General features: G+C 44.8%; 1 protein-coding gene across 1 annotated transcript; it reads right to left on the bottom strand.

Moving 5' to 3' along the window:
- Positions 1–5332: 5332 nt before the first annotated feature.
- On the bottom strand, positions 5333–11447 carry UCHL1 (ubiquitin C-terminal hydrolase L1). The gene is made up of 9 exons (XM_054824206.1): positions 11308–11447; positions 11164–11175; positions 10690–10818; positions 9377–9527; positions 7985–8070; positions 7862–7909; positions 7405–7474; positions 6975–7033; positions 5333–6677 (listed from the first exon to the last, which is right to left on the bottom strand). Exons 1-9 carry the CDS (start codon positions 11338–11340, stop codon positions 6591–6593), a joined length of 675 nt encoding a protein of 224 aa, XP_054680181.1. The 5' UTR covers positions 11341–11447; the 3' UTR covers positions 5333–6590.
- Positions 11448–25641: the final 14194 nt, after the last annotated feature.

Below are 25641 nucleotides of genomic sequence, written 5' to 3'. Positions count from 1 at the left end.
ATACTTCTTCAAACCATTCCATAAAACCACCAGGAATGTGGCCACAACTTTGCTACCTGACTCTCCTGTATGCCAGAAAGCCTGAATCCTGCAACCAGCCTCTTTTCTGTAATCATCTGCAATTTAGATTTATGTATACTCCGCAACTTCCCAGTGCTGCTAAACATTTTTGTGGAATGGGAGGGGGAAAAGGAGGGTGAAAGTAATATTTCTCGAATCATGATGCAATAGAATTTTACTGGAGAAATACATTGAGGCATTAGAAGGGGACTCAAGGGACTATATGTCAATACAGACCCTCTTTTGCAGACAGACATGAGTTCACCTGACTGTTCTCCAAGTCAATCAAGTTGTGGTTAGCCTAACACTGAGCTTTAGCTAATAAGCCGTGCTAAGAGGCAGGGTATATTAACTCAGGCCCAAAGCCAAACTAGCGTAAGTATAAAACTCTGCCTGCAAAAAAACCCCAAAACAAACCCACATGTAGTTATAAAGTTAGTTTTAATTCCAACTCTGCCATCAATTTCAAGTATCACCTGAGGCAAATCACTGAATCTGTGTCTTGGTTCCTTACTTGCAAAGCGGGGATAGTAAAACTGCATTTCTCCCACTCTCTGTGCATTAAGAGTGGACGTTGTTCTGGTAAGATGTTAACAGGCACATGTTTTCTTGAAAAGAAAATGCGATTCAGTCTGGCTATGGTGCTGTAAGTAATAATACCTCTCAGTACAGTATTGAGTGTTCTTATGCAATGGAATTGACTGTCTTGTTTTTCATGGTACTCTGCTTAAAATGCTAAACCCACTGACATACCTTTGCCCAGTCTAGTTCCTCCAACGTTATGCAGATCTCACTTTTTATATCTTGCTGCAGGCTTTGCAATATCAGCTAACCACATCTGAAACTCATCTAAGCAAAAAGTACATAAGACATTTTGAAATCAGTTCTACGTAGCTCATTACTTGTGCATTGGGCTTCATCTAGAACTACATTTCTGATGCACAGCAATTCTTCAAGGGGTTGGAAAACTTCATTAAACCGTCTCATGTTGTTTATGGTACTGCTGGGAAGATGACCTTTGAAAAATGAGCAGGAATTCTCTCCTCTTTCTCTTTTCCCTATCAAGCTTCCTCCGCTCTTTCTCCTGCACCCTCTTCCCAGTAGGGTTCCCTGTCACCCATAGGGATATTACACACATCCTCAGGGAGGATTCCCCATACTTCTGTTTCTGATTAATGGGTCATGGAAGAGCTGACTCAGATCTGCCTCTGTTCTCTGCTTTCCCCAACTCTTTGCAAAGAGACAACTCTCCCATCAGTGACAAAACCTGTGCTGTCTCCAAGATGCATCGGTTGTTGTTCCTGCAACCATTCTTGTCCTTCCACCCCAGCCAGAGCAGAAAAGCAGCACTCAGCAGCATCAGTCTCCAGCTCTTCCTGTGGGGAATGGCTCCCCACGCATCGCACAGAGAGGAGGCTCACAATTAGCTCCTCGCCAAGGAGCACAGCACTCCATTCCCAAGGCTGGAGCAACACTGATGGCTGTTCCAATTTTTTCAGACTGTAACAGGTAACCGGGGGCAGTTTAACAAAAGCTGGTTGTTAAATCCGTGTCCCTTGCAAACTCCCAAGGATGGAGATGCCCCCGTTTCTCTGATCACTCATTCCAGTACTGTACTACCTTCCCAGTGAAGAAGTACTCTTCTAGTTTCCGAATGTCCCAAACTGAACCCTCTAAGCTGTAATTTGTGGTTACTGCCCTTTGATATACCATCTCCTACTACCAAGAAAAAGAAATTGGCTTTGTCATCTTTGCAACAGCCCTTGAAGTAGGTGTAGGCTACAATTAGGTCCTTCCTTAGTCTCCTCCGTGCCAGACTATACACGCCCGGCTCTACCAACTTCTCCTTGTAGGCCATATGCTCCATGCCACTGGCTGCCTCCGCAGGTTTCTGCTGGACCCTCTCCAGATTCCTCCATCTTCCTCTTGCACTGGGGAGGACCCAGAACTGTACACACGATTCCAGGCACAGCCTCATTAGTGCCAAGTAGAGATGGATAATAACTTCCCTCCATCTGCTGGCCCTACTCCTCCCAATATAGCTCCCAACATAGCATGCAATTTTCCTTACTCACAAGGAGAGCACACAACACATGGACTTATATTGAATTTGGGACCTGCTGTAACCCCCAGAGCCTGTTGAGCAGGGCTGCGACTTGTTCCGTCGCCTCCCAGCCTGTGCAGAGATAGGCGGTGGCTCCAGCCTGGTGCCAAGCTCTGCACCTCGCCGTGTTGAACTCTGTGAGGTTTCTTCTAGCGGCACAGACTCTCATCTGTTGAGGTCCCTCGGGTTTGAAGCATTCGGAATGTCAACCACTCCCTGTAACTTAGTATCACCCTGTGCAAGAATTTAAAAATGACAAAACGCAAGTGATATTTTAATTCCTTTGGTCACAAAGGAATTTTAATGCTGTTACTCAGCTTCTGGCTGCATTTTTCCCAGTTATTGGTTGCTCCCATTTGGTCCACAGTCTCACTGAGCTGCAGTCCTGTCATCAGCCTCTTCTCGGCTGTCAGCAGCACCAAGAAACAGATCCTGTGACTACGAGGTTTACCGTCAGTCTCATATGCTCCCTACGCCCAGCACACAGGCTGGGGGACTGGCCCCTAGAGCTCCCCGGTGCCTTTGCATCAAAGGCAGAGGATACTAATATGTCTAGTTCCCTTTTTCAGGTAACTACTTCTCCACCTTAACTATTTGTAGATTGATAAACTGGTCTGTGCATCAAAAGCTGGATGCTGCTGGAGTTATTCCCACTCTTTCTTTCCTTAGTCTAGAAAATAAGAATCCTATTTAGCAAGGAAATACTACTGCATATATTGTACAGCAGTATATACTGGACAAAGAAGTGGTGTGGTGCTGTATCAGCTGCAAATAAGCTATGGACCTAAGCCAAAGGCTATTGAAATGTGTAAGTTATACCGAAGTTAGCATTTGACTAAATTAAGGCTTGGATATTTGGCTCTGAAATCAGAAGTGTCCTTAAGCACGTGAGTGCTCCCACTGAAAGGGGTAGGACTACCTGTGGACTTAACATTAAAACGTGGTTGAATAAAATTGCACCTGGATCTTTTTTGCCGTTGGTGGCTCCTAAATCAGACTTGTTGCTGAAAGTTTCCCAATGCTGCCACCTACAGAACAGGTTAACTACAGCTTTCAACATCACAGAGAAGAAAACCCTGTTAAGAAAATGATAGATTGTGCACAGTCAACCCTGGATACCATTCTAAATTAGCAATATGCAGGTCTAAACAGATAAGCCTGAAATCCTACCTGAGATTCTTAAATATTTCTCACATATTTCCAAGGATAGTTCTGTATATTAACTGTTAAAAGTCCACCTCTGGAAGGCTGCACAAAAATGGCAGGAACCTGTTAATTCAAGTGAGATAATTTGCTCAATAGACTCCTCGCATATCTGGAAGAGCAGCAGTGGCAACAGCCAGTCACAGTTTCTCTCTGAGCACAAAACAGGCTTCACAAGCTCCTGCCCTTCTCAGTCATTATCACAGTGAAAATTCAGAAGTAAATTCAGGGAAAACATGTAGGGTTTTAGATGAGAAATGGAGAGGGTCAGAAGAGCTAATTAATTAAATTAAGGAGGATGCACAGGAAATCAAGGAAAGGTAACAGTTCCATAAAGAACTACAGATTTAAGATAAAAACACAAAGAGGAGAAAACAAGCAGAGACAAGAAACCAAATGCACCTCACTTCAGATAGGATGTAACCAACAGAAAATAGTAAATTATGAGAGCATCTTCTCATGAAAACAATGTGTTTTGATTCATAGCACTCTAAAAAAAGCCTACAGACATTTACATCTCTTGGTCCAAACACTTCTGCTATAGTGGGAAACAATGGGCAAAGATTAAAATTCAAAAAATAGCAAGTAGGCAAAACTAGCTGGAAAATACACATCAAAAGCATTTATTTTGAGATTCTACATACCTGATATGACTTTAAAACATCTTCTATCTTTTCTATTTATGGCTTATTCTATATGGTTTAGACTTGGCACATACACACTTCCATGTATTGTGACTTTTCTTCTGAACACAGTAACACATCTGGAACAGCTGCACTGTTAGTATGGCAAAAGCTTCCATCTATTCAACTTACAGACCCTCGCCCATTGTTTGAGACCTCCTTCATCTGAGGCAAGTCTATCCCAACTCCCAAGATCTTCGCCATCCCCAGCAACTCATCTTCCTCTTACTACCCAAGCTGTTTTGAGTGTAGCCCAGCTGTTTGCCAGGCCCCTGGGGTAATTCTAGTGGGGGGAAAACAGCCTCACTAGCCATGTTCCATGTGAGTGGATGGATAACACTCATTCCTTAGTTGTTCTCTTTATTTCCATCCTTCAAAGCTGTATGGGGGACCAGAAAGTGAGAAAATAATAGAGATCTGTCACTACCTTTTCCCTGTTTTTCCACAAGGCCAAAATTACTCCAACGTTGCCTTTCAGTAGATTCTTAACCCAGCAGCTTGAACAAAAGAGTGAAAAAAGTTTATGAAACACTAAAATAACTTCAGTAGCACTAGGCATTCATATTCCTAGATTAAAAAAAAAAAAAGAAAAAAATGAAACCAGAAACATTTGACTGCTGCATTCACTATAAAAAATACAGCGATATCTCAACAGCACTTTCAGGTTGCTTCAGCATTGACTGACTGCACAGGCACAGTTAGGGCAGGTACCCTTGGCAACGGCCTTAAAGACATAAGAAGGGTCCCCTGCAGAATTAGAGCACGCTCCCCCAGGTATGGCACACAGCTGACTGGGCTCTGCTCTCTCTCCTGCCCCCTCTTCTTACCCTATCTGACCATTTTTGCTCCTTCCATCCTCCTGTGCTCATGCCACATGCATTTTCTCTCCTGCAGGCTTCGTTGCTAAGCAGCCTGAGCTGCAGGCATGGCTCCAAGCCTGTAGCAGAGATGCCTCAGGAGGCCCCCCTCCACCTCGCGATGACTTCAACTAGCAGGCAGAATAAGATGCTGCTGTAGAGAACAGCAACGCATAACAGACCTTTTCTCAGCAGGTAGCTTTCGCCTCCCTGCTAACAGAAACTGGGAGAGACTGATTTTCAGAATTGAAGTACTCTGAACTTTAGTTAATCCTCAGAATTTGAATTAAAATGTGTTGCAACCCCCTGCTAGCTTCAGCTATGAGGTAATCATATAAGCAGTAACAATACCAAACACCTTCAGACCATGCATGGCTTGAATTGAAGCTTGTGTTTTGAATTACTCTTCAAAAAAGCCCGGAAGCCAGGAACAGTTTGCAGCATACACCGAACACCCACTACCACCTAGAAACATGTTACACAGCACCATACAACACAGCTGACAGGCACAGGCTGGGACATAATGCATTAGAAGAAAGGCCCCAGTTGAAGGGTGTTTTACCCCTTCTTACAGCTACCCAAGGTACCAGCAAGGAGCTGCAGATTAACAGCCACTAGACTCAGGTAAAAATAGCTTCCACAGAAGGTCACAGAGTTGAGGCCAAGGAATATGTAAAGTATATTAAGTATCTTCCTTCCCCTTGAACCCAAAATGTCATCCTGCTAGTAAAAAAAAAATACATGGAGTGTGGGTTTCTCTTTTTAGGTAATTTTGGAAGGGTCGGATAGTCTAGCCTCTTTCAAGGCCTTCCTAACACAATCACAAGTTAATAAGCATATACTGGCTAGCCAAGGATTGTGTTCAGCATTAGCTGGCAGATTTCTTTTAACCACAGGTAGGGAAAAACCCCCTTCCAATACTGTCTCCTACAAGGAAACAACACCAACCAATTGGGTGGGTATTCTGTTGCTTGTAGCATTAATACAAGTGGCCTCCAAGAGCAGACAGCTTCAAGGTGACATTTGAGTATTTATCAGTCACACATTACCCCTCTAAAATAAGTGTCCTCAGGGTTGCAGATTGCAGCTTAAGAGTCACGGACTGGACATTAGGAAAAGCTTTACCAGAAGGGTAGTGTAGCACTGGAACGTGTTATGCAGACAGTGGTACACCTCTCCATCCTCCGGCCTTCAGGACACTAGAAAAAGCAATCATCCTGCTAACCTGATGCTGACATTAGCTTTTTGCTCAGAGTAGAGCTTTGAGGGTTCTTTGAAAGCAAGGTTTATATAGGATGCCATACTTAACTCCTTTTGATGAAAGTTAGTGATCACTTTAGTCCATTCAGTCTTCCAACAGAATATTTTATTCTCATTAAGGACAAGGAAATATCAATCAACAGCTCAAATAACATGACACAGATTAAACAAGCCCTGTTAAGCATTTTCTACTTAACATGTGAAAAAAGAGTCTAAAGACATCTGATGTGTCCAAACTGTTCACATTAAAACTTGAGCTCATCCTTAGCATAAGCTCTGCTGATGTTGCTCCTGTGTATAGCAAAAGGTGGAAACAATTTAAGTTACCAGAACAGCTGTGTTTAACAAGTACTGAAGCACTGGAGTTTAGACTGCATTTACTGGTGTGCTATTAGACTGCTTTCCTTGCATCTCTTCAGAGTCTCAGGCAGATTTGCAGAAAGCCACAGCAGAAAAACGAACTTCTCCTTTTTCACGTTCTGTAAATTGTCTGCAGATCTTAGCAGAATCCTCGGAAGAAAAAAAAAAAGCTGTTTAGACTATCAGCATACACTCGCTGTGGAGACCAAGTCTTTGTAGGTCCTCTCTGGATCCTACCAACTAAGTTACAAGTTTATTTATTAGCTGGTGCTACAAGACATTAACAGTTCTCCAGCCCTGTGGCACACCACTACCTTGTCACCATTGTATAAGCAGCACCAACTCATATGGCAAGTAGGTACAGCCACTCTATACGGAATGCATGCCTCTAACCCTTTTATGAGCCTTGTTTGCAGGGAAAGAAGCATCAAGGGAGCAAAGTCTTACCTTCAACAGCAGGTCATCCGAGGTTGTGCCATGGTTCACAGGAAATGGCATACGCCCATCTGTGAAAGAAAGTCCTATCACTCAGTGTACTTATTACTTCTGAATTCACAGAACTGAGCATAGTGGGCCCAAGAAACAAGTACACACGTGAAGATACTTGGAGGTCACGATAAGTTGTCATTACATAGCTTGAGTGGGACGTAGATTAAGTATTCCCAGCTCTACAGGGGATAACATACTTTACAGAGGGCCTAGACCTTCAGTGCAACCTATCTCAGTTAAAATCTTCAAGTGAAGATACAGATTACATATTGGCTTTGAGAGCCTCAGTGAGCAGCTTAACTAGCACCAAGTGTTGAGCCTGAGCCCCCAACATTACTGTACAGTGTAAAGTTGGCCCAGCCCAACTCCAGAGTCCTCAGGACCTTACCCAATTCATACAGGTGCCCATCCACATTGACAAACAGGATGAAGTGGAAGTTCACACTGTTGTCTTCAACCTTAGGAGAAACCATTAGATATATTTGTTAGATTTAAACAAGCCCAGTACTGTGAACCCTACTTGTGATTACAGGACAGAGTAGATGTCAACAAAGCAACAGCAAAGGACTGAACCCGGAAGTTCAGCTGAAGAGGTCTCTAAGACCTCTACAACATCAGTGCCAGAAATCCTAATGTATGGTCACATTTTCAAATTAGGTCTGAACACAAGTTTTCAAACCATATTTGAGGAAGAAACCCTGCACAAGTACTCACCCATGAGTCATTCATTTCTCTTTTCTCATGAGCTGTAAGCTATCTGCCAAAACCTGTATTGCCCTGCCACCTTCATTAACTCCTTTCCTCCCAAGTTTTTTTTTTTTTTTTTTTACACATTTGTACCTTACCCGACATTGTCCTTCTTGTGCAACCGAATTGTGAACTTCTTGTATAGCCTTAAGAGAAAACAGAAACAGGTTACTACATCCTTAAGCACTGATAGCTGTCAGCAGCTTTTGTAGTTCATATACCTTATTATTTGCAAAATGCTTAGCTCTCTCTTCAGGAGACAGATCAGCTGTTTCGTCAAGAAACTTCTTCAGGGCAGACCCCTCATCTGCACAAGAGGATCAAAGATTTTTATTCAGTGTAGGTAGAGCATCAGTTACAGTTCAGACGCAGCCCAATCAATGCTTGTTGCGCTAACTAGGAGTCATTGCATTCAGCCTGGAACCATCTGCAGCATAAGCATATTTTAACTAACACTTGAAGTGAGCTATTTATCCAGAAGCTGTTAACAATCTACAAACAGCCAGAGTTCAAGTGCTTCAGGGTACTCTGGATGCTTGTCCTTGAACTTACTTTTAAATGGGTTTAGCTTTTCCTATTTCCCCCTTGCAGATTTGGTAGAGGTGTTCAGTCCTGTTTTGAAGAAATTCAAGAAAGGTGCCAGCTGTAAGGACACTTAAATATCAACTAACAGAATATGGGTAGATAAATTAAGTTGTCTCACTGCCTTCAAATGACAACAGCACTTGATCATGCTAGACTCAACTTTGGTTCTTCCAGAACATAAATTACTAGTGCAGTACTAAGATGCACTGAGTTCCAGTCTTCAATGAAAGACATGCTGCATCATTCATTTCACTCATCAAGAGTATGTTATCTCAGAGAATGCTTTCAAGTAAAGCAAAGCTACCCTCATTTAGCCTTCCATATGTGTTCTCCTTTGTGTAAGAAGGGAAGCCCACACCACCCAAAGGGTTCAAGTTTTCTTGCAATGACAGTTATATGTTGCAGACCTCTGGGCTTTGAGTAAAGTATTTCCCACACTCAATGACAATCTTTTCTGACAAGAACTTGTCATCCTATTTCCTAGGAATTTCCAGCCACCAGTTGCCTAAGCCAGTTTTATATGCTTCTCTATAGGAAGAGAACCATTCTCTGCAGGAAAAGTCTACTTACAGACCCTTATCATCCTATACTACTTTCCCAGCAAAAAGAAAACATGTTTTAGACTGAGTTACAGGCTACCCTGAGCACATCTGTTTACAGTAGACATAAGTGGCATGAAGAACTTAAGAGATAAAGTTGACATCCACACCAATGATACTTCCTGATTACAAACAGACTTTTGCCAGTCCTACTATGTGGCCTTTCCTCTTGCATTGCTTAGTAGGACAATACATCCACAGCTACCAGACAGGAGTGACAGTCCATTCCCTCTGGAATTCAGGCAGTAGGTGAGACCACACACCCCTCTCCAAGAGCTGAACGACCCACTTACCAAGTGAAGCAGTACAGTATGCCTTAACTTGGCTCACATGAAAGCCCTAGGTGTCTCCTATAGCCCATACCCACTCAATCTTAACCTCTGTCACAAAAAAGTAGAAATTCAAGCACTTCAGAACATTCATACTCACCAAGCTTCAGTTTGTCTTTATTATTAGCAACTGCATGTATCAGACCAATTGTGCCACAGGAGTTACTGACTGTCTGCTTCAGGAAATACACCTTGGAACTGATTTCTTGGTCCTTTATTTTCTCAGTCTGTTGTTTCCTGAAGTTCTCATGCTGTAAACATGTAACAGTTTTAAGCATTTCACCACAGTGGTACCTTTTTATTGTGCAAACTACTAGACAAATGAGTTGTGCAGCAGAATCGATACCAGGACTGGGCAAAGATTTACCCAGAAAGTCATCTTTGTGGCAGAGGTCCAGAAAAACATTGCACGTCTATACTGGATGCAGGCCAAGTCTTAATGGACTACCTGCATGACTCAGTCATATCCAAAGGCACTGTTCTTAGCTTCTCCATCTGTTCTGTACACTAGAAATAGCTTGGGGTGGGAAATCATATAATGGATAGGCTCTTTTATATCATCTCAATTGTTTTGGTCCATTTAATGAGACTACTCAGCATGTCTCTACAATACTTTGCCTTTGCACCTTCAGGTTACTTCCCTTCATGAATCCCTCCCCAACAGAACAATGTATAGACAAGTGTAAAACCCATCACTACTTAAAGGCAAGAACCTGTCAAGTATACTTTATTTCAAAGGCCATCTCCTCATCTACTTCGTTAGCATCAATTGAATTAAACGTATTAATCATACAGAAGTAATTTAGGCCTCTCCAAATGCCATGATTCAGCATGGTAACAGAACTGCTATGCCTCACAATCAAGATTGCTCATGGCTTTTTCCCCCCTCAGTCTGATGCACAAAGCAAAGCTTAAGATGAGTATTGAAATAAGCAGCTTTGTTTTGTTGCTCAGTTCATTTTAGTTCAGGCTATTTGGAGGCTGAGGCCAAGCACCCAGCACATACTACTCACCACCCCACCAGCCACCTACAGCCCCAGTACAAGCCAAACCCACTCCCAACCATCTGATGCTTGGAGAGATGACACAGGTACACTCCTGACAGCAGCAAGCACTACCCACTGTTAGCCAGCAGGTAGAGACACTGCTGCTGACAACAGCCTGTTTTTTTCTCCGGGGTATTTGGGCCAAAGGCAGCCTATTTGGCCTACCCAGGGTGACAGCAGAAACCCCACACAGCACCAGCTGTCATACAGCACTGGGGCAGCTGCAGGCTCAGTACCTGAACTCAGCCCATCCAGCTGCTGCCTCCAGGGCTGCAGCCCAGAGGACCTGGGAGAGGAGGTGAAGGAGAACAGTCCAGGAAGAACACAACAGCCACCCCCCCAGGGAGCGCCCCCACCCACCACCTACCTGCTCGGTGAGAGGGAACAGCAACAGCAGTGCACAGGCAGGGGCTGGCACAGCGCCCAGCGCCTCTTCCTCAAAGCCCAACACGTCCACGAAGCGCCAGCCGGGACCCACCCCCAGGCGGGACAGCACCTGCACAGGACACCGCGATGGGGTGACACGGCCGCGACATCCCCCCTCCCCTCACGGCGGGGCCCGGTCGCAACATCCCCCCTCCCCGCCCCAGTGACACAGCACAACGCACGGCACCACAGCGCCACCTGCCGGCCGCACCCAGGCGCCGCCACCAGCACCACCCGCCCGAGGGGGCGCCCCCGGGGGAGGGCGCGGCCTCAGCACCGCTCCGCAGGTGCGGCCGCGCCCCGCGCAGTGATACCGCTCCGCTGCGGACGGCGCTGCCCCGGCAGGGCGGGATGCCGAGAGATGGAAGGAGAAGGGGCGGCGCCCGCCCGCGGCGGTCCGGCGACAGGGACTCACTTTGTTCAGCATCTGGAAAATAATGCGGGGGGAAAGGGGTGAGTACCAGGGAAAGACAGCGCCCCACCACCTGCCCACAGACCCAGTCCGCCCTGACGGCCCCAGCTCCCTCCCCTACCCACAGCCTCGCTGCCCCTCGCGCACCTCAGGGTTGATCTCCATAGGCTGCCAGGCCATGGCTGCAGAGCGGTGGGGAGCCGGGAAGAAGGCAAGCTGCGCCGCAGGCACCACAACGTCCCCCGCAACACCACGAACACAGCCCCCCACTGCCGTCGACGCTGCAGCGCGGAGCCGCCCACCCGGCTGTTATATAGGAGCGGGCTGGCCCACTCCGCGCCGCGGCGGGGGGAGAGGGAGGAGCAGGGCACGACCAAAGCGTGGGGGGCCGGGGGGCGCGCCGGTGCCAGTCCGGGCGGGCGGTTGCGCCGCGGAGCGAAAAGCCTGCAGCGGGGGGGGGGGGGTCGGTGTCGGTGAGCCGCGGGGCGGCGGAGAGCGAGGCCGTGGCTGTGGGGGCCTGGGGGCACTGCCCGACCCCGAGTCCCACTTCTTCCGCGGGAGCGGGGCGCGGCCGGTGGTGGGGAGGACCCCGGCCCGCCTTACGTCGATGTGGAGAAAGTGCTGGAAGCGGCGGGGCTGAGGTGGCGGCAGCGGCCTCCTGCCCGGCCCGGCCTCTCGCCCCCCGCAGAACCGGGCCGACGGGCCAAGCGACAGACATCACCGGGGGCAACACGCTTCTCCACCACCATCAGCCCCAAAGCTCTCTTTATCCTGAAAGCCTGTGTCTGCATTTATGTACCTGAACGCTCCCCAAGCGTTGGACCCTGCTGTGTGTGTATTGCATAAAGTATACGATGGTTTTGATATTCAACCTAAGCATTAGATACCGATTTTTAAAATTTCAGTATGTTTATAAAACCATCACAAAAGTCACCTGTCTGCTGACTGCATCTCTGCAGTTTGAACCAATTCCTGAACCAGTCCAGTAAAGTTGGTTATAAAATACTGGGCTTTTTATCTTTTATTCATGACCTGGCAGTTTTTCCACGCAATGTCTTTGGACTAGAACATCTCTGCACAAGGCAACGAAACCAACCTACATGAAATACTAGAAATCACGTGGAGTCCAAACAGCCTTTCAGATTTCACTGGTAAACAGCCAGATGGGAGTCTTGTGGGTAACTGAGAGATGCTTCACAGTTATCTTTCAAACAATGCAAATACTGAACAAAATAGTCAGCTGAATGTCTGCAGTATGTTTCGTTTGGATGACTTACTTCCTTCAGTTTTCCAACCTCTTTGAGAATGATTTGGACCCCAGTGCAGCAAAATTTCTTTACCTGCCTAATTTCAAGCACATTTAAATTATCTTTAGATCTACTGCACTGTGAGTTAGTGGGGAATCAGACACATCAGGTGGTTGCACACACACGTTTTTGAATTGAGACCTATTTATCAGCCTTAGTTTACAATGAGCTCCTAGGGAAAGAAGCTTACAGTTTAATCTTTGAAATATGGTCATAAAAGGTTTAAGATACGATGTCACATTGTTTCTACCTGCAACAAGACTTACTGAGGAAAAGACAGGATAGCAAGGAGTTTGTACTTCATGTGCAAAGCTGGGATGTTTCCAGACAGGATAAAGCCTTGAGCAACCTGGGCTGCTCTTGTAGCTGATTGTGCTTTGAGCAGGAGGTTGGTGTAGAGACATCCTGAGAGCCCTTTCAACCTGAAGTACCCCATGATCCTGTGATTTAGTCTATCACAGTAAAGGGAAGAGCAGCACACACTGTTCAAACCCAAAGATTTTCGGGGAGGAGGAGGTTCACAGTAAATGACAGTATAATTTATTTTTGGTTTTTTTCCCTTATGTTTTAGCTGAAAACAGTCATCGATACCTATAAACAAGACAAAAATGGCCCAAAATATTTATTCTATATATAGTATCTTTGACTATCTTTCCTTTTGTGATCAACTCTTCATGCACCATAAGATGCAAGCATAGCAAAGCAACTTGAATGAACAAGTATGATGCTAATGGTGCCTGATACATATGTAGGAGAGGCTGCACGCAGCTCCTCTGAGAGGATGGCAAAGCACACATCTTGCAGCCTATAAAAGAGAAGGCTAAAAATGGCAAGGAAAATCCTATTTCTGAATTGCTCAGCGGCAAATGGTGGTTTTAATTTCAGCCTGCCTGGGAGCAATGGCAGTGCTCAGATCCCTAGGTTACAGTCAGCCCCGGGATGGCTCCTGTGTCTAGGCTGTCATCTGTTGGGAGAGAATGCAAATAGCCGTGCAACTATTGTTTCAGTCTCTGCATGCCACGAGCAGCACACAGGGACCATAGCAGGAGTGATCATTCCTAAGGGAGAATCTGCCAAATCTATCAATACATTAATTTTAAATAAACAGCAAGTATAACAAGACAAAACTGCTAAAAATATGCTACAGTTGCATAAAGATGCCTGCCTCTGGAAAGTCATGTAAAAAGTGAGTGCTGTGTCATGTCCAGTCCCCATCTACCTCCTTGCAAAGAGGACGTCTCTGGACCATCTTTCTTCAGTGCAGGTAGATGTACCTAGCACATTTAACCCAATACATTCCCATGACCGCAATAAAATAACTCACCTGAAAAAGTGACTGGAAATAACTTGTGAACTTTTTGCACTGTCCAAATATAATAATAGTACTTGTGGTGATCAACATTGTCTGTGAATAAAGCTTTCACTCACATGTCTAATGTAGAAAGCGCATACAGAAGAATCTTTGCTATGTGTATAATCTTTTGGCAGATTTCTTTCTCTTAAATATAGGACACAGTGGTAGTATTTACTTTCTCCCCATGTTTCAGTGGAAGGTTTACATCAGGAAGAACTAGACCTACAATTAAGGACCGTTTCTGAGTTCAGAAGATCTCCTAACAAAAGTAGCTATGACAAGCAGGGTGGTGTGGGAGACAAATGTGGCCTTAGACAATGCAGAGCTCCTGAAATGGCACCTGAGGTAGTAAACTAGTCTTTAGAAAACAATTTTCCTATTTCCCTGCCAAAATCTAAGCCCTGTGGCAGTGCAAGTCCCAATCTTCAGCTGCACTATTTGCACCTGCCTAGCAAACACCTCAGACCTATGCCTTGCTTCATTTTCTTAGAATATGACTTGCTTCCTAAAAGAAGGACCCCAAACTCATTCCTGGAAATCTCCTTAATTCCCTACTCCCTACCTCCCAAACAAACCACCGGTGTCCCTAGCTGGCTGGTGGTGCCCAGGGCAGCGGGATGCAGGTAAATGGTGCTGCAGCGGCTGGAGCCATAGGAATCCATGTCTCCATTCTGCCTCTTTGCACTTACCCTACAGCTTGAGATTGCTATAAGTACATCTGCTGGGTTGGGGGTAAATCCTGCCTGAGGGCAGTTACGACAGCTCATTTATACCATAGCAATGTGCTTGAGAGAGGTTGACTTAAACAGAAATGCAGCATCCTTGAAGAGTTGCTAGGACTACTTTTGCCTAAGGCCAGTTCTGACATAAGTCATAGCATCACTAAGGTGTTATCCATCCATCCATCTGTTATAGGGACATTTAGGATGCCTTCATAATCAGGAGTGAGAAGAAGACATTTGAGAGCACGAGTCAGTGGACCAAACAGAGGTGTTAGCTTTGGGCTGACACAATCTGTGCTCTAGAAACACCAGCTTCTCTCCCTCGACTACAAAGGGAACCTATGGGACCCAGTTCAGGTGTAGAGAGAGGTCTACAGTGGTGACACCAGCTTTCAGATGGATGAATCCAGCCTTAACTGCCTGGTGATGACAGAAGGATACATATTGATGACAGAAGGATACATATTTTTACCTCGTGAGTGCACCCTCAGCAAGTTTGCCGACGACACCAAGCTGTGTGGTGGGGTCAACACGCTGGAGGGAAGGGATGCCATCCAGAGGGACCTTGACAGGCTGGAGAGGTGGGCCCGTGCGAACCACATGAAGTTCAACAAGGCCAAGTACAAGGTCCTGCACCTGGACCGGGACAATCCCAAGCACGACTATAGGCTGGGCAAGGAATGGATTGAAAGCAGCCCCAAGGAGAAGGACTTGGGGGTATTGATTCATGAGAAGGCTCAACATGAGCCGGCAGTGTGCGCTTGCAGCCCAGAAAGCCAACCATGTCCTGGGCTGCATCAAGAGAGGTGTGACCAGCAGGTTGAGGGAGGTGATCCTGCCCCTCTACTCCACTCTTGTGAGACCCCACCTGGAGTACTGCGTCCAGCTCTGGGGGCCCCAGTACAGGAGAGACATGGAGCTGTTGGAGCAAGTCCAGAGGAGGGCCACGAAGCTGATCCGAGGGCTGGAGCACCTCTCCTATGAGGACAGGCTGAGGGAGTTGGGATTGTTCAGCCTGGAGAAGAGAAGGCTCTGGGGAGACCTAATTGCGGCCTTCCAGTACCTGAAGGGGGCCTACAGGAAAGCTGGTGAGGGACTGTTTATCAGGGAGTGTAGTGACAGGACAAGGGGTAATGGGTTCAAGCTGAAGGAGGGTCGATTTAGATTAGATGTTAGAAAGAAATTCTTTACTGTTCGAGTGGTGAGGCACTGGAACAGGTTGCCCAGAGAGGTTGTGGATGCCCCATCCCTGGAAGTGTTTAAGAGCAGGTTGGATGGGGCTTTGGGCAACGTGGTCTAGTGGAGGGTGTCCCTGCCTGCAGCAGGGGGATTGGAACTAGATGATCTTTAGGGTCCCTTCCAACCCAAACCATTCTATGATTCTATAATTGTTATGATAATGTATGATTGAGTATGCATTGTGGCATATAGCAAGGACAGACTTTATTTCTATATGACAGGCTTTTAGCCTGGTAGATATGTGGCTGTGAAACAAGACAATTTCCTATCATTTGGCAACTAGTGTGCAATCAGTAACTGGAAAGCTAATAAAACACTGTCCTTATTTTCCACCACTAATATTTTCCATGTAATGTATCTGCATGTCTATGTCTGCATCACTATAAAGGACAGATGTAAGGGAATTGCCCCCAACTGCATTTGCATATAGGTGTATATATATACATATATATATAAAATATTCTATCACTGCTATACCACTATCACTGCTATCTGGCTATACCACCAAACGTATATAGCTTTTTGAAAATAAAAAGCCAGTATTAGCTGAAGAAAGCCTTCCTGCCAGATTAGATGCTGGGAAAGTCTTATGTGTTGTGGGTTAACCAAAGCAGGCAGCTAAACTCCAAGCCACTGCTTAGTCACTCCTCCCCAGCAGGATGGGGGAGAGAACTGGAAGGGCAAGAGTGAGAAAACCTGTGGGTTGAGATAAGGACAGCTTAATAAGCAAAGGGGAAAAAAACCCAAAAAAACAAGTGATGCAAAAAGCAGTCATTCACCACCAGCTAATGGATGCCCAGCCAGTCCTGGAGCTATTGCCCCCTGGAAAACTCCCCCCTTCCCCCAGCTTTTATTGCTGAGCATGACGCCATATGGTATGGGATATCCCCTGGGTCACTTAGTGGCCACTGTCCTGGCTGTGTCCCTCCCAACTTCTTGTGCACCTCTAGCCTACTGGCTGCAGGGACAGCGTGAGAAACAGAGAAGGCCTTGATGCTGTGCAAGCACTGCTCAGCAATAGCTAAACATCCGTGTTATCAGCATGTTTTCGTCACAGATCCGAAACACAACCCCATGCCAGCTGCTACGGAGAAACTTAACTCCATCCCAGCCAGAACTGGTACACTGTGTCACCAAACATAAAACATGACAAGCGTATCTGAGGCCACTGCAGGGACAGTGGGCATCAGGGATCTGTGTAAGGCAGTAACACCCCTCTTCTCTTCTAGTAAGTTGTCTGGAGCACAGCAGGAATTCCTGCATGTGAGCATCCCAGCCTTTACTTAGAAGATCAGAGGGATCAAGAGGGCAAGCACAAATGACTGCTTTTATAGAGGGCCTGGGTCCATGAAAGCTTTGAGCAGGAAGGGAGGCATGTGTTTGTTTGTGAATTGCAGCCAGGTTAATTTAAATACTTCTGTGAGGAGTCTGGGTGACAGCAGCCCAGTGCTGCGGCGTAATGTAAGTCCAGGTACTGCTCAGCACCTGGCTGTTGGCAGCTGCTCCCCAGGTCCATGGGCCAGGAGCTCTGGGCTAAAATGTCTCAAATATCAAGCAGGAGTAAGACCGGGAAGTGAAGAAATTCAAAGCAGCTCTGAGTTGAGCTGGGAATGGGGGAAAACCCCCAAATCTTTCTTTACTTAATGTAAAAGATTGAAAAGCTTTGTTCTCCTGTCCCCTTCTCTACAAGGAGGGGATGTTTTGGCTAGGAGATGTAATGACTAAGGACTGCTGAGATGGAGATGTGCTGAGGGATGTGAACCCTGGGTCTGACCTGTGATGAAACTCAGCTGGAGAGGGGTAACACTGAAGCTATCCAATTAAAAGGGTCAGGCTTATGAGAGGGGCTGCTCTGCCAACGACTGTCTTTGTGTGTATTGACTGTCAGTAATGACTGCAATTGCTCTGAACTACAGTCAAGTCCTCCGGCTGTAAAAAACGAACTCTGCAGAATGCAACATTTCTTCTGGAAGCCTGTACGTAGAAGTGTCAAAGTGCTAAAATGTAGATTTGAAGGCCTGCCTTGAGAGTCTTAACTCTGAAGAGTGTGGCCATGGTTTTCTTGAATTCAGATCTGTCTGGCAGGATGCATAAGATTCTTCACCTTGTTCCTCTGCAAAATCTTGTCCACCATATGGTGATGGTGTCTATCAGGGGCATAGGGATAGTATGCTTGTTTCAAGGTAGAAGTAGGACAAACAAAGTGACTCTTTTCCCTTTCCACAAAGGCAGGAGGGACATTGTTGTTGACAAGGGTGTCTCAGATATATTATCTGCTCTTACTTGGTATGAAAGTTTGCAAGGCTTGTCTCAATGGATAAGGAAGACAGTATATTAGCACCTGGGCAATCGGCATGTGTCTCCTTTTCTTCAAATGCTTTCTTTGGTGATGTTAGCAAGCCACCCTTTTTACTCTATAGGCAGGAACAATCCATCTTTCTAGTCTCGTCTAGTGGAGGAGAACAATCCCTCCTTCCTTCCTCTGTCTTTGTTAATTTATACATTCTTGGGATTAGTGTTTTTATCTAGAGAGGTAAAATACACATCTCAAGTAAGAGGGCCTCATTTTGTGCAATGTTTTAGCGTAATACATGTAATAGCTAATAATAATGAATTCTAATTTGGATGTAGCACTTGGATGATCTGTGATAAGGACTTACATCCCTACTTACATTTTCATCCAGTTGATGCCTGCCTTTGATTAACAGGCACAAGAGAAAAACAAGATGAGCCATGTGAATTAAACTACTGGTTATAAGAGAATTAAATAGCAGCACTTGACCCTTGCAATACACTCTCTTGTGCAACACCGTGCCTCTTCCCAAGTGCTGCACTGTGCCAGGCCATCCTGGGGTGATCCTAGTCTGCTTCTCCCCTGCAGTCTTCAGTTGCTTCAGTCACAGCTTAATTAGCAAACCCTGTCCTTAGACTTGCTTTTGAATACTCATCAGCCATACCTAGCACCCAGAAAGCATTCACAGCCTCTCTTCTGGGACTGCTGGAAGAGTTTACCATAGGTAGGCTGAGTTTCTTGTGAAACAAAATAAAAGGCAGTTCCAAATCATCTCCTGAGCACTATCCAGTTTTAAACTGGAGGAGAGTAGGGGAAAAAGAGAAGCGAGCTGAGGGATGTTGTCAGTCGGTTGAAAGGATAGCAAGACAGTGACTCACTAGTACTTTTAAGGTTGGAGAGATGCACTTCCTCAGGTGTATGGGGTGCTGAGAGAAAGGCATGGGCCATCTCCCAAATACCTCTTTACATCAGTGGTCTCCACCCTCGAGAATGAAACCCTTTCAGGGAAAGGACAGAATGTGTGCTTTAGGGAGCTGCTGAGGAGTAAGTCTGTCATCACCTAACACGCTAACATGGCTTTAGTGTTTCTCAGGAGGACGTACAAAAGAGCTCTTCCTGCTTGCATGACAACAGAGGCACCTGTGGACAAGGACTCTCATGTGAAGGGGGTTTATTGTGAAATGTTGTCACTCCTCCAGTCCAGCAGCACAAACCATCTTACACTATATCCTGGAGGTCAGCTTATCTTCTTTTGGAGGGAGGGAAGAGGGGATGGATAATGATGGAGATTAACCCAGATGTAAAAGGCATTCCTTCACCCTTTTTCAAGCAAATGAAGACATTTAGCAGAATTTAAAGTAGTCGACACTTGAAATCAGTGAACAACAAAGCCAGGTCATTAAAAAAAAAAAAAAGCTGTTTAGCTAACTCAGTCACAGAATCCTGAAATATGCTTGTTTTGTTCCAGACATCTGCCTTGGTCCTGTACTCTTGCTGTATCTTATCAGTAGTCTTCTGGTGAAATGTTTCCGTCTGATTTTTTTATACGTATTCACCCTCACCTATATAAATTCTGAAATAAGGTGTCCTAAGCTCAGCATATACTCTGAAAGCTTTTATTTCCATAACAAAAACATCTTAAGAAGTAGTACAAGCTACCCTGAATTTCTGTACATCAACGGGGACATACATGTGTACCACAATATTTACAGCAACTTGTGCTAAAGGATTTACTTCCTCACCTACATGTGCACACTCTTGAGAAGTGTGGGGATTTTATTTTTAATTAGAGAAGTGGCCTGAAGTAAAGCCTCAGCCGCAGACAGTCTGTGAGAAGTTCCAGCATGGTTCTTCTGTTAGAGCCTCTTCACCTGGGGAGCGATGTTGGCACAGAGCTGCTGGCAGCCCAGTAAGCAAAGCCGAGAGCCTGAGGTCCCTGCCTATCTAGCCCTGTTCTGAAGTGGGCTGGCTGTGCAGGACTGCACGGGAAAGACATTTTCTGCATCTGAGCCAGTCTCAAACTACCTCTTCTTCATCACTCCTAGGGTCTACAGCATATCTTAGAGTTCCTAGCCACTATATATATATACACATACACACACGTTTGGTGTGCAGGTCTGGCAGGCTGGTGATTCAGAAGTGACTCAGAGCAGCACAGCTCTGTCACTTTCTCAGTGTGACCACAGTAGATAAAGCCTCACAGACCTAGATCTGAGCTGTGCTGCTTCCTCACTCTGTACCAGCGAGTAGGAGCATTAAGCGGATCCCTTAGTCATGCTGGTGGAATTCAGAACGTGCTTTTTAGCTGCTGAGATCTCCAAAGTCTTGCCTATACCAATTCCTATGTTAATTACAAATTAACAGTAGCTATTCACTTGTACTTGTAAGACAAGGCTTTGATTTTAAAATGTGTAAGAATGAGAGACATAACCCCACATTAATAACCACTTTCCAGAAGTACATCTGGCAGAACATAACCCTTAGTTAAGTTTCAGTTCTGTCACAAAGTGTTTTACACATGGTGACCACCCAGTGTATTGCTAACGCAAAGCAGTTGTGTGGTATGTGCTGCTCTTACCAGCTGGAGGATGCAGCAGTGTTGGGGCCCAACCTCTCCAACACCACTGTGGATGTCGCCGGGGGAAGGTTATTAGTCTTGGCTCAACTGCAAGCAATTAACATTGAAAACACAGTGAAACAAGCTCACTCTGGAAACATCGTCCCTACCACACTTGCCTTTGTCCCAAGCCACTGTCAGAGCCTAAGTCTACATCCTCCTGTGTGTCTTCAGAGGCTGGTCTCAGAGCATCAGCAGGGGTGAGAAAGGGAGGCTTTTCTCCCTCTCTGCTCCAGGAATTTTTCCATGCCATTCAAGGAGGAGTATTTCCAGCCCACCACATTCAGAGAAATGTTTAGGCAGTGTTTGTCACTGATGGAGAAACTTTTTCTGAAGATCAGTTTAACAAGCAGTGTTTCAAAATGTTTACCCAAAGCACACATGGGTATGAAGAACACCATCGTACAGCCCTTCAGCCTTTTTTGCTGTAGTGGAGGTGTTTAGCTTATCAGTGTGCACGCTGAAACAAATCCTTCTCAGTGGTGAAAAATATTTAGATGATGAGGGAAACTACACTATGGATCAGAAAAACAATGGGACTGTATCACATTCTGCAGCTGCACATATAAACGCAAAACATGCCGCTCTTTCCAGTGTATGTTTATACACATAGGGCAAAACTCCCATTGAGTGCATTTGCAGCCTGGGCTTTTCTAGCTGTATTTAGGACATTAGACACTGGACTTTTGTCTCTCTTGTTTCAGAGACAAAGCACTGGCCTTCTGCTGTCAGTAAACCTAGTGTTTCCAACTTTATCTTAGCTTTCTACACCTCTTCATTAATATGTATTAGTGGATGTGATTGTGTATATATGCGTATACAGCAGATGAGTGGGCTAGCGATTCTGGCCCGAGCCATAGCTTTCCTGCCTGCCTCGCAGGGAGCTGTATTGCTGCACCGCCTCGGCTGCACAGCAGGAAGTGGAACCAGCAGTGCGGCACTTCCAGGGAAACCTCTGAGGTGCGAGAGAACCGTGGCTGAAACATGGCAACTGCTGGCAGTGGAGATGTGTTGGCCTGAAACTTCTAAGCTGTGCTTTATTGTGTGCTGCTTGAACAACTGCCTTCTCAAAATACGGAAAAAATACCTCAAAGGCAAGCGGCATTCCAAAATCTCTGTTTCATATTCCTATTTCTCAGATGTAGAAAAATATTGATCATATGTTTCAGTAGCCATCAGAAAGCAGAGCTATACTTCCCATTTTAAGCACCCAAGGCAAGAAAATCTAGCTACACCTGAGCTTTGCAAGTGTGAGCTGTTCTCTTTATTTGACTACCTATAAGTACAGGCCTTGCTCTGTGGCAAGTTTTGAGTATTTTTGTCTGCCAGAGCCACATAAAACAGTAAAGGGAGTCTGCTGAAAAGTCAGCTCTGAAACTACCTACTGCCTTCTAGCAGAGTGCCTAAGCATTAGAAACTCTGCATTAATAGCAGCTTTTTCTCACAAACAGCAGCTTTCCCTGACCTGGCCCCTCCAGCTAGAAGGATGTCTAAACTGGACTGTTTTCCTGCAGTTGTCACTTGGTATGTTCCCCTATTTCCAATATTGCAATCATTTGCAAGCTAACACAGTCACCCTGCTCGCCTCCCCCAGCACTTGCCTGTAATGATAAAAAAAATGGAGCTGCCCCTTTCCAGGTGAGTGGGTGGGGTGGGTAAGCACATCATTTAATCAGGGAGTTTATATACCTGGGAGCAAGGCCAGGCTACCTTTCCTTCACCTCACCCATAGGAAATCCCAGTTTACTGCTGTATAACAGGCAAGGAAAGGAGAGATCAGAGAATTACATCTGGTCAGATGCCTAAGAGATCATTTATAACTAACTTTACAACTATTCCTGGATGCAAGGCTTTGCATTCCTGAAGAGCTAGAAAGAAACGTCAGAATTATTATTCTGCCTTGCTTGGCATGTCAAGAAATCAGCAAACTGCTGGCCTGCAAATTGCTCTGGATTGAACTTACATCCACATAGCCTTCGTTAATGTAGCAGTAATGTGCCTGAGATAGCTAATGCAGTGGACAGGAGAGGACTCCATGAGTGTAACAGGAGGCCTTGATTTAGTTCCTGGCTTGATTAAACTACTGGAGTAATCTTATCTGTGACTGATGTCTCGCGGTCTTTGCTTCTCCATAAATAACACAGGGAAGTTCCTCCACGGCAGAATTAGTCTTTCACTATATGCTTGCCCAGGGAGCACTAATGAGACAGAAACTCAAAACAACAGGAGCAATCCATGCTTTTACGCAGGTCCTGGGAAGCAATGCATCCGGGGGACTGAACCCTCTAAGCATGTTCAAGCCTTTAATGAAAAATTATATGCTACAAGTTTAATTCTTAAATCTCCTAGCTGCATGTGTAATGTGCGTGGTGTTTTTCGTTCTTTCTGGAAAATTATTTGATGTAGTATTTTAAGATGGAGACTTAATGTCACAGCAAATTGTGTGAGCATGTTAGAGAAACAGTTCCAAAGAAAATTACCATTCTGCTATAACTGAATTTTCCTAATTAAATTTCTATGTTAAGCTTGGGTTTATGATCAATATATTCAGAAAAAGGTTATTTGATGGTGTAGGTTCCTCTGAAATACGAAAGTACAGTTGCACCACTAGATGGTAGCCTTGCTTATTTCATATTCACCTCTTTTCTACTTTCCTCGGCAGCAAGAAACAGTTTCTCAAGAGATGGGATTATTGCATACTTTCCACCTACATGGACTACTCCTGAAGTAAAAAGCTGGTATATAGAAGAAAGCAGGGGGAGAAACTATGAACTCCTGAGAGAGCATTCAGGGACACCGTCAGCCCAAAGCAGGGTCTGCAGATCTGTGCTGTACTGTGGACTTTGACCAAAATAAATTTGTAGTCATAGTTCAAACATAGAAAAATCAAGATGATGATGAAATGATTTTGGAATAAGCTGATAATACAGAAAGGCCTTTTTTTTTCCTGTTATGTTTATAAATGCTGTTTCACAAGATGTTTGTGTCTTATGTACCAAGGCAGTAAGTGCTCTGTATCAATTCCTGAAGGTCCCAACTGCAGGAACTGTTTCATTGTGCTTGGAAAGTTAACACATTGGACTGCTCTAAACCAAGAGATCTATATTTGATGAGACTGGCTGAGCCTATGCAAGCAGTACATCCACCTGGAAACCTTTCTGAGAAGTCTGAGTGTATTGAGTGGCTGTCCACTTAGGATGTATATGAAATTCCTTATTTAGTTTCCCCAACACTTCATTTTTATGACTCTGCTTACTACACTGCAATCCAAAGTGCATTATATAGACTATGTAACTAAATGTTAATCATAATTTTAACCGCATAGTGAAAACCACAATGCAGTGCTTTTACACTTCTCATCAAAGGAATGTGAATTATGAGTATCTTGCCTAGCCATTTCTGTCAGGGAAATATATTAATAGGCTAGTCACTAATAATCTTGGGTAACCCAATAGTTGTCTTGCATCTCTTGAATAAATAAATTGCAAATTCCAGGGAGACTTCTGCTCCAGTATGCCGTCAACGCATAAAAGCTTTCCCTCCTGCTGGATGACGTGCTTTGTTGAAGAGGGAAGCACCCTGATTTGCAAATGCTGGAATTTGATTAATCCCCTTTGGATGTCTCGGGAGGTCATTGGTCCTTCCAGCACTGATCATGATGATATGTTTCTATTAATGATCATTAGAACTATTGGGAGGCTTTTTTTTGGAGCTTCATCATAGTTCTGGATCTAAAAATATCAATTAAAATGTGAGTTTTAGCTTATCAAAGTGTTGATCTTTTAAAACAAATTAGAAGATTAAATCATGTCCAATTTTAAGACAAATGGAAAAATGTGGGTATCACTACAAACAAGAACTGTACATTTAAATGTAAGTTATTAAGTATTAAAATGTAATTTTTAGGTGCTTTGCTCTAAATTATTATATATTTACATAATTGTTGCTTCTTCTTGTTCATTATTACAGCACTTGTAATTGCAATTTTTTTTCCCTGTTCTTTAAGCTGGTGTATGTCAATATGATCTTCTAAAACCATAAATATTTCTAATTAAAGATGCTCTATTCCTATTCATCTTAATGATTCTTTTAATTGTACTCACTTCATGAGCGTTCTGCTGTTATCAGGAGCATAGTTGTAAAGCCAGGAAACAAAATACTGAAGAACATTCTGGAATGCATAGGAAAAAATCATCCCTTCCAGATAAATAGGTTTGCCATTATAAATGATGCGATAAATTTTAAGTAGGCTTGGGCACTTCAGTAGGATTCCTGAATGTGCTTTTGTTGAAGAGAAAGTGAGACTGGTCATTTCATTATTCTAACAGTCTTCTTTGACCTCCTTGTACGTCTTTGGTCACTCCGATACAGCACTGTATTTTACTGCTGATTGTTTTGCACCTGCGGACTTTGTCAGCGTTAGGTGGTGTAGGAGTAAAAGGTCTGTTAGCAGTTACGTGCTTTCCACTGAGCTGCCATGCCATGTTAAATTTTTTGCTTTGGCGATGAGCAGTTTCTTCCCCTGTAATCTCAAAAGCCTATCTTGACTCAACAGAAAAGATCCCACATATATGGAAGGCTTTAAACTGAAGGATCTTCCCATGGGTGCATTCTTTTAAGCCTCACTACTAACTGTCCAGGATGTTGCTGTGATTCTCCACTCATTCCTCAAGAGTGCCTCAAAATTCACTCTCAGCTTTACTCTATGGTACTGCAAGCGTGAGGTTTCCAGGACTGGTCTCTTTACTCATTTGTTCTCCGCACTTGAGAACGCCCCATTTCTTTCCATCTGTGCTGGCTATGTTAACTTTTGAGACCCACCAGAACACAGCTGCCTGGAACACGATGCTGCGGTCAAGCACCCTCCGTTAGTCCATGACTAGCGAGGTTCGCTGATGTTCATCAGCCACATGCATGTTTAACCCCACTCTGTGTTGCTACTCGAGCCC

This window comes from Grus americana, chromosome 4, assembly GCF_028858705.1.
Source record: "Grus americana isolate bGruAme1 chromosome 4, bGruAme1.mat, whole genome shotgun sequence".
NCBI lineage: Eukaryota > Metazoa > Chordata > Aves > Gruiformes > Gruidae > Grus > Grus americana.
Note: the sequence above shows the minus strand (reverse complement) of the source record. Positions and strands in the feature narration are given on the sequence as shown.

Excerpts from the sequence above, each read along its gene's own strand:
- UCHL1 (XM_054824206.1), bottom strand. The coding sequence starts at position 11,340 with ATGGCCTGGCAGCCTATGGAGATCAACCCTGAG. Across the intron at positions 7,910-7,984 it reads AGCATTTTGCAAATAATAAG|GCTATACAAGAAGTTCACAA; the intron begins GTATATGAACTA and ends TTTTCTCTTAAG. Across the intron at positions 7,475-7,861 it reads CACAAGAAGGACAATGTCGG|GTTGAAGACAACAGTGTGAA; the intron begins GTAAGGTACAAA and ends GTTTCTCCTAAG.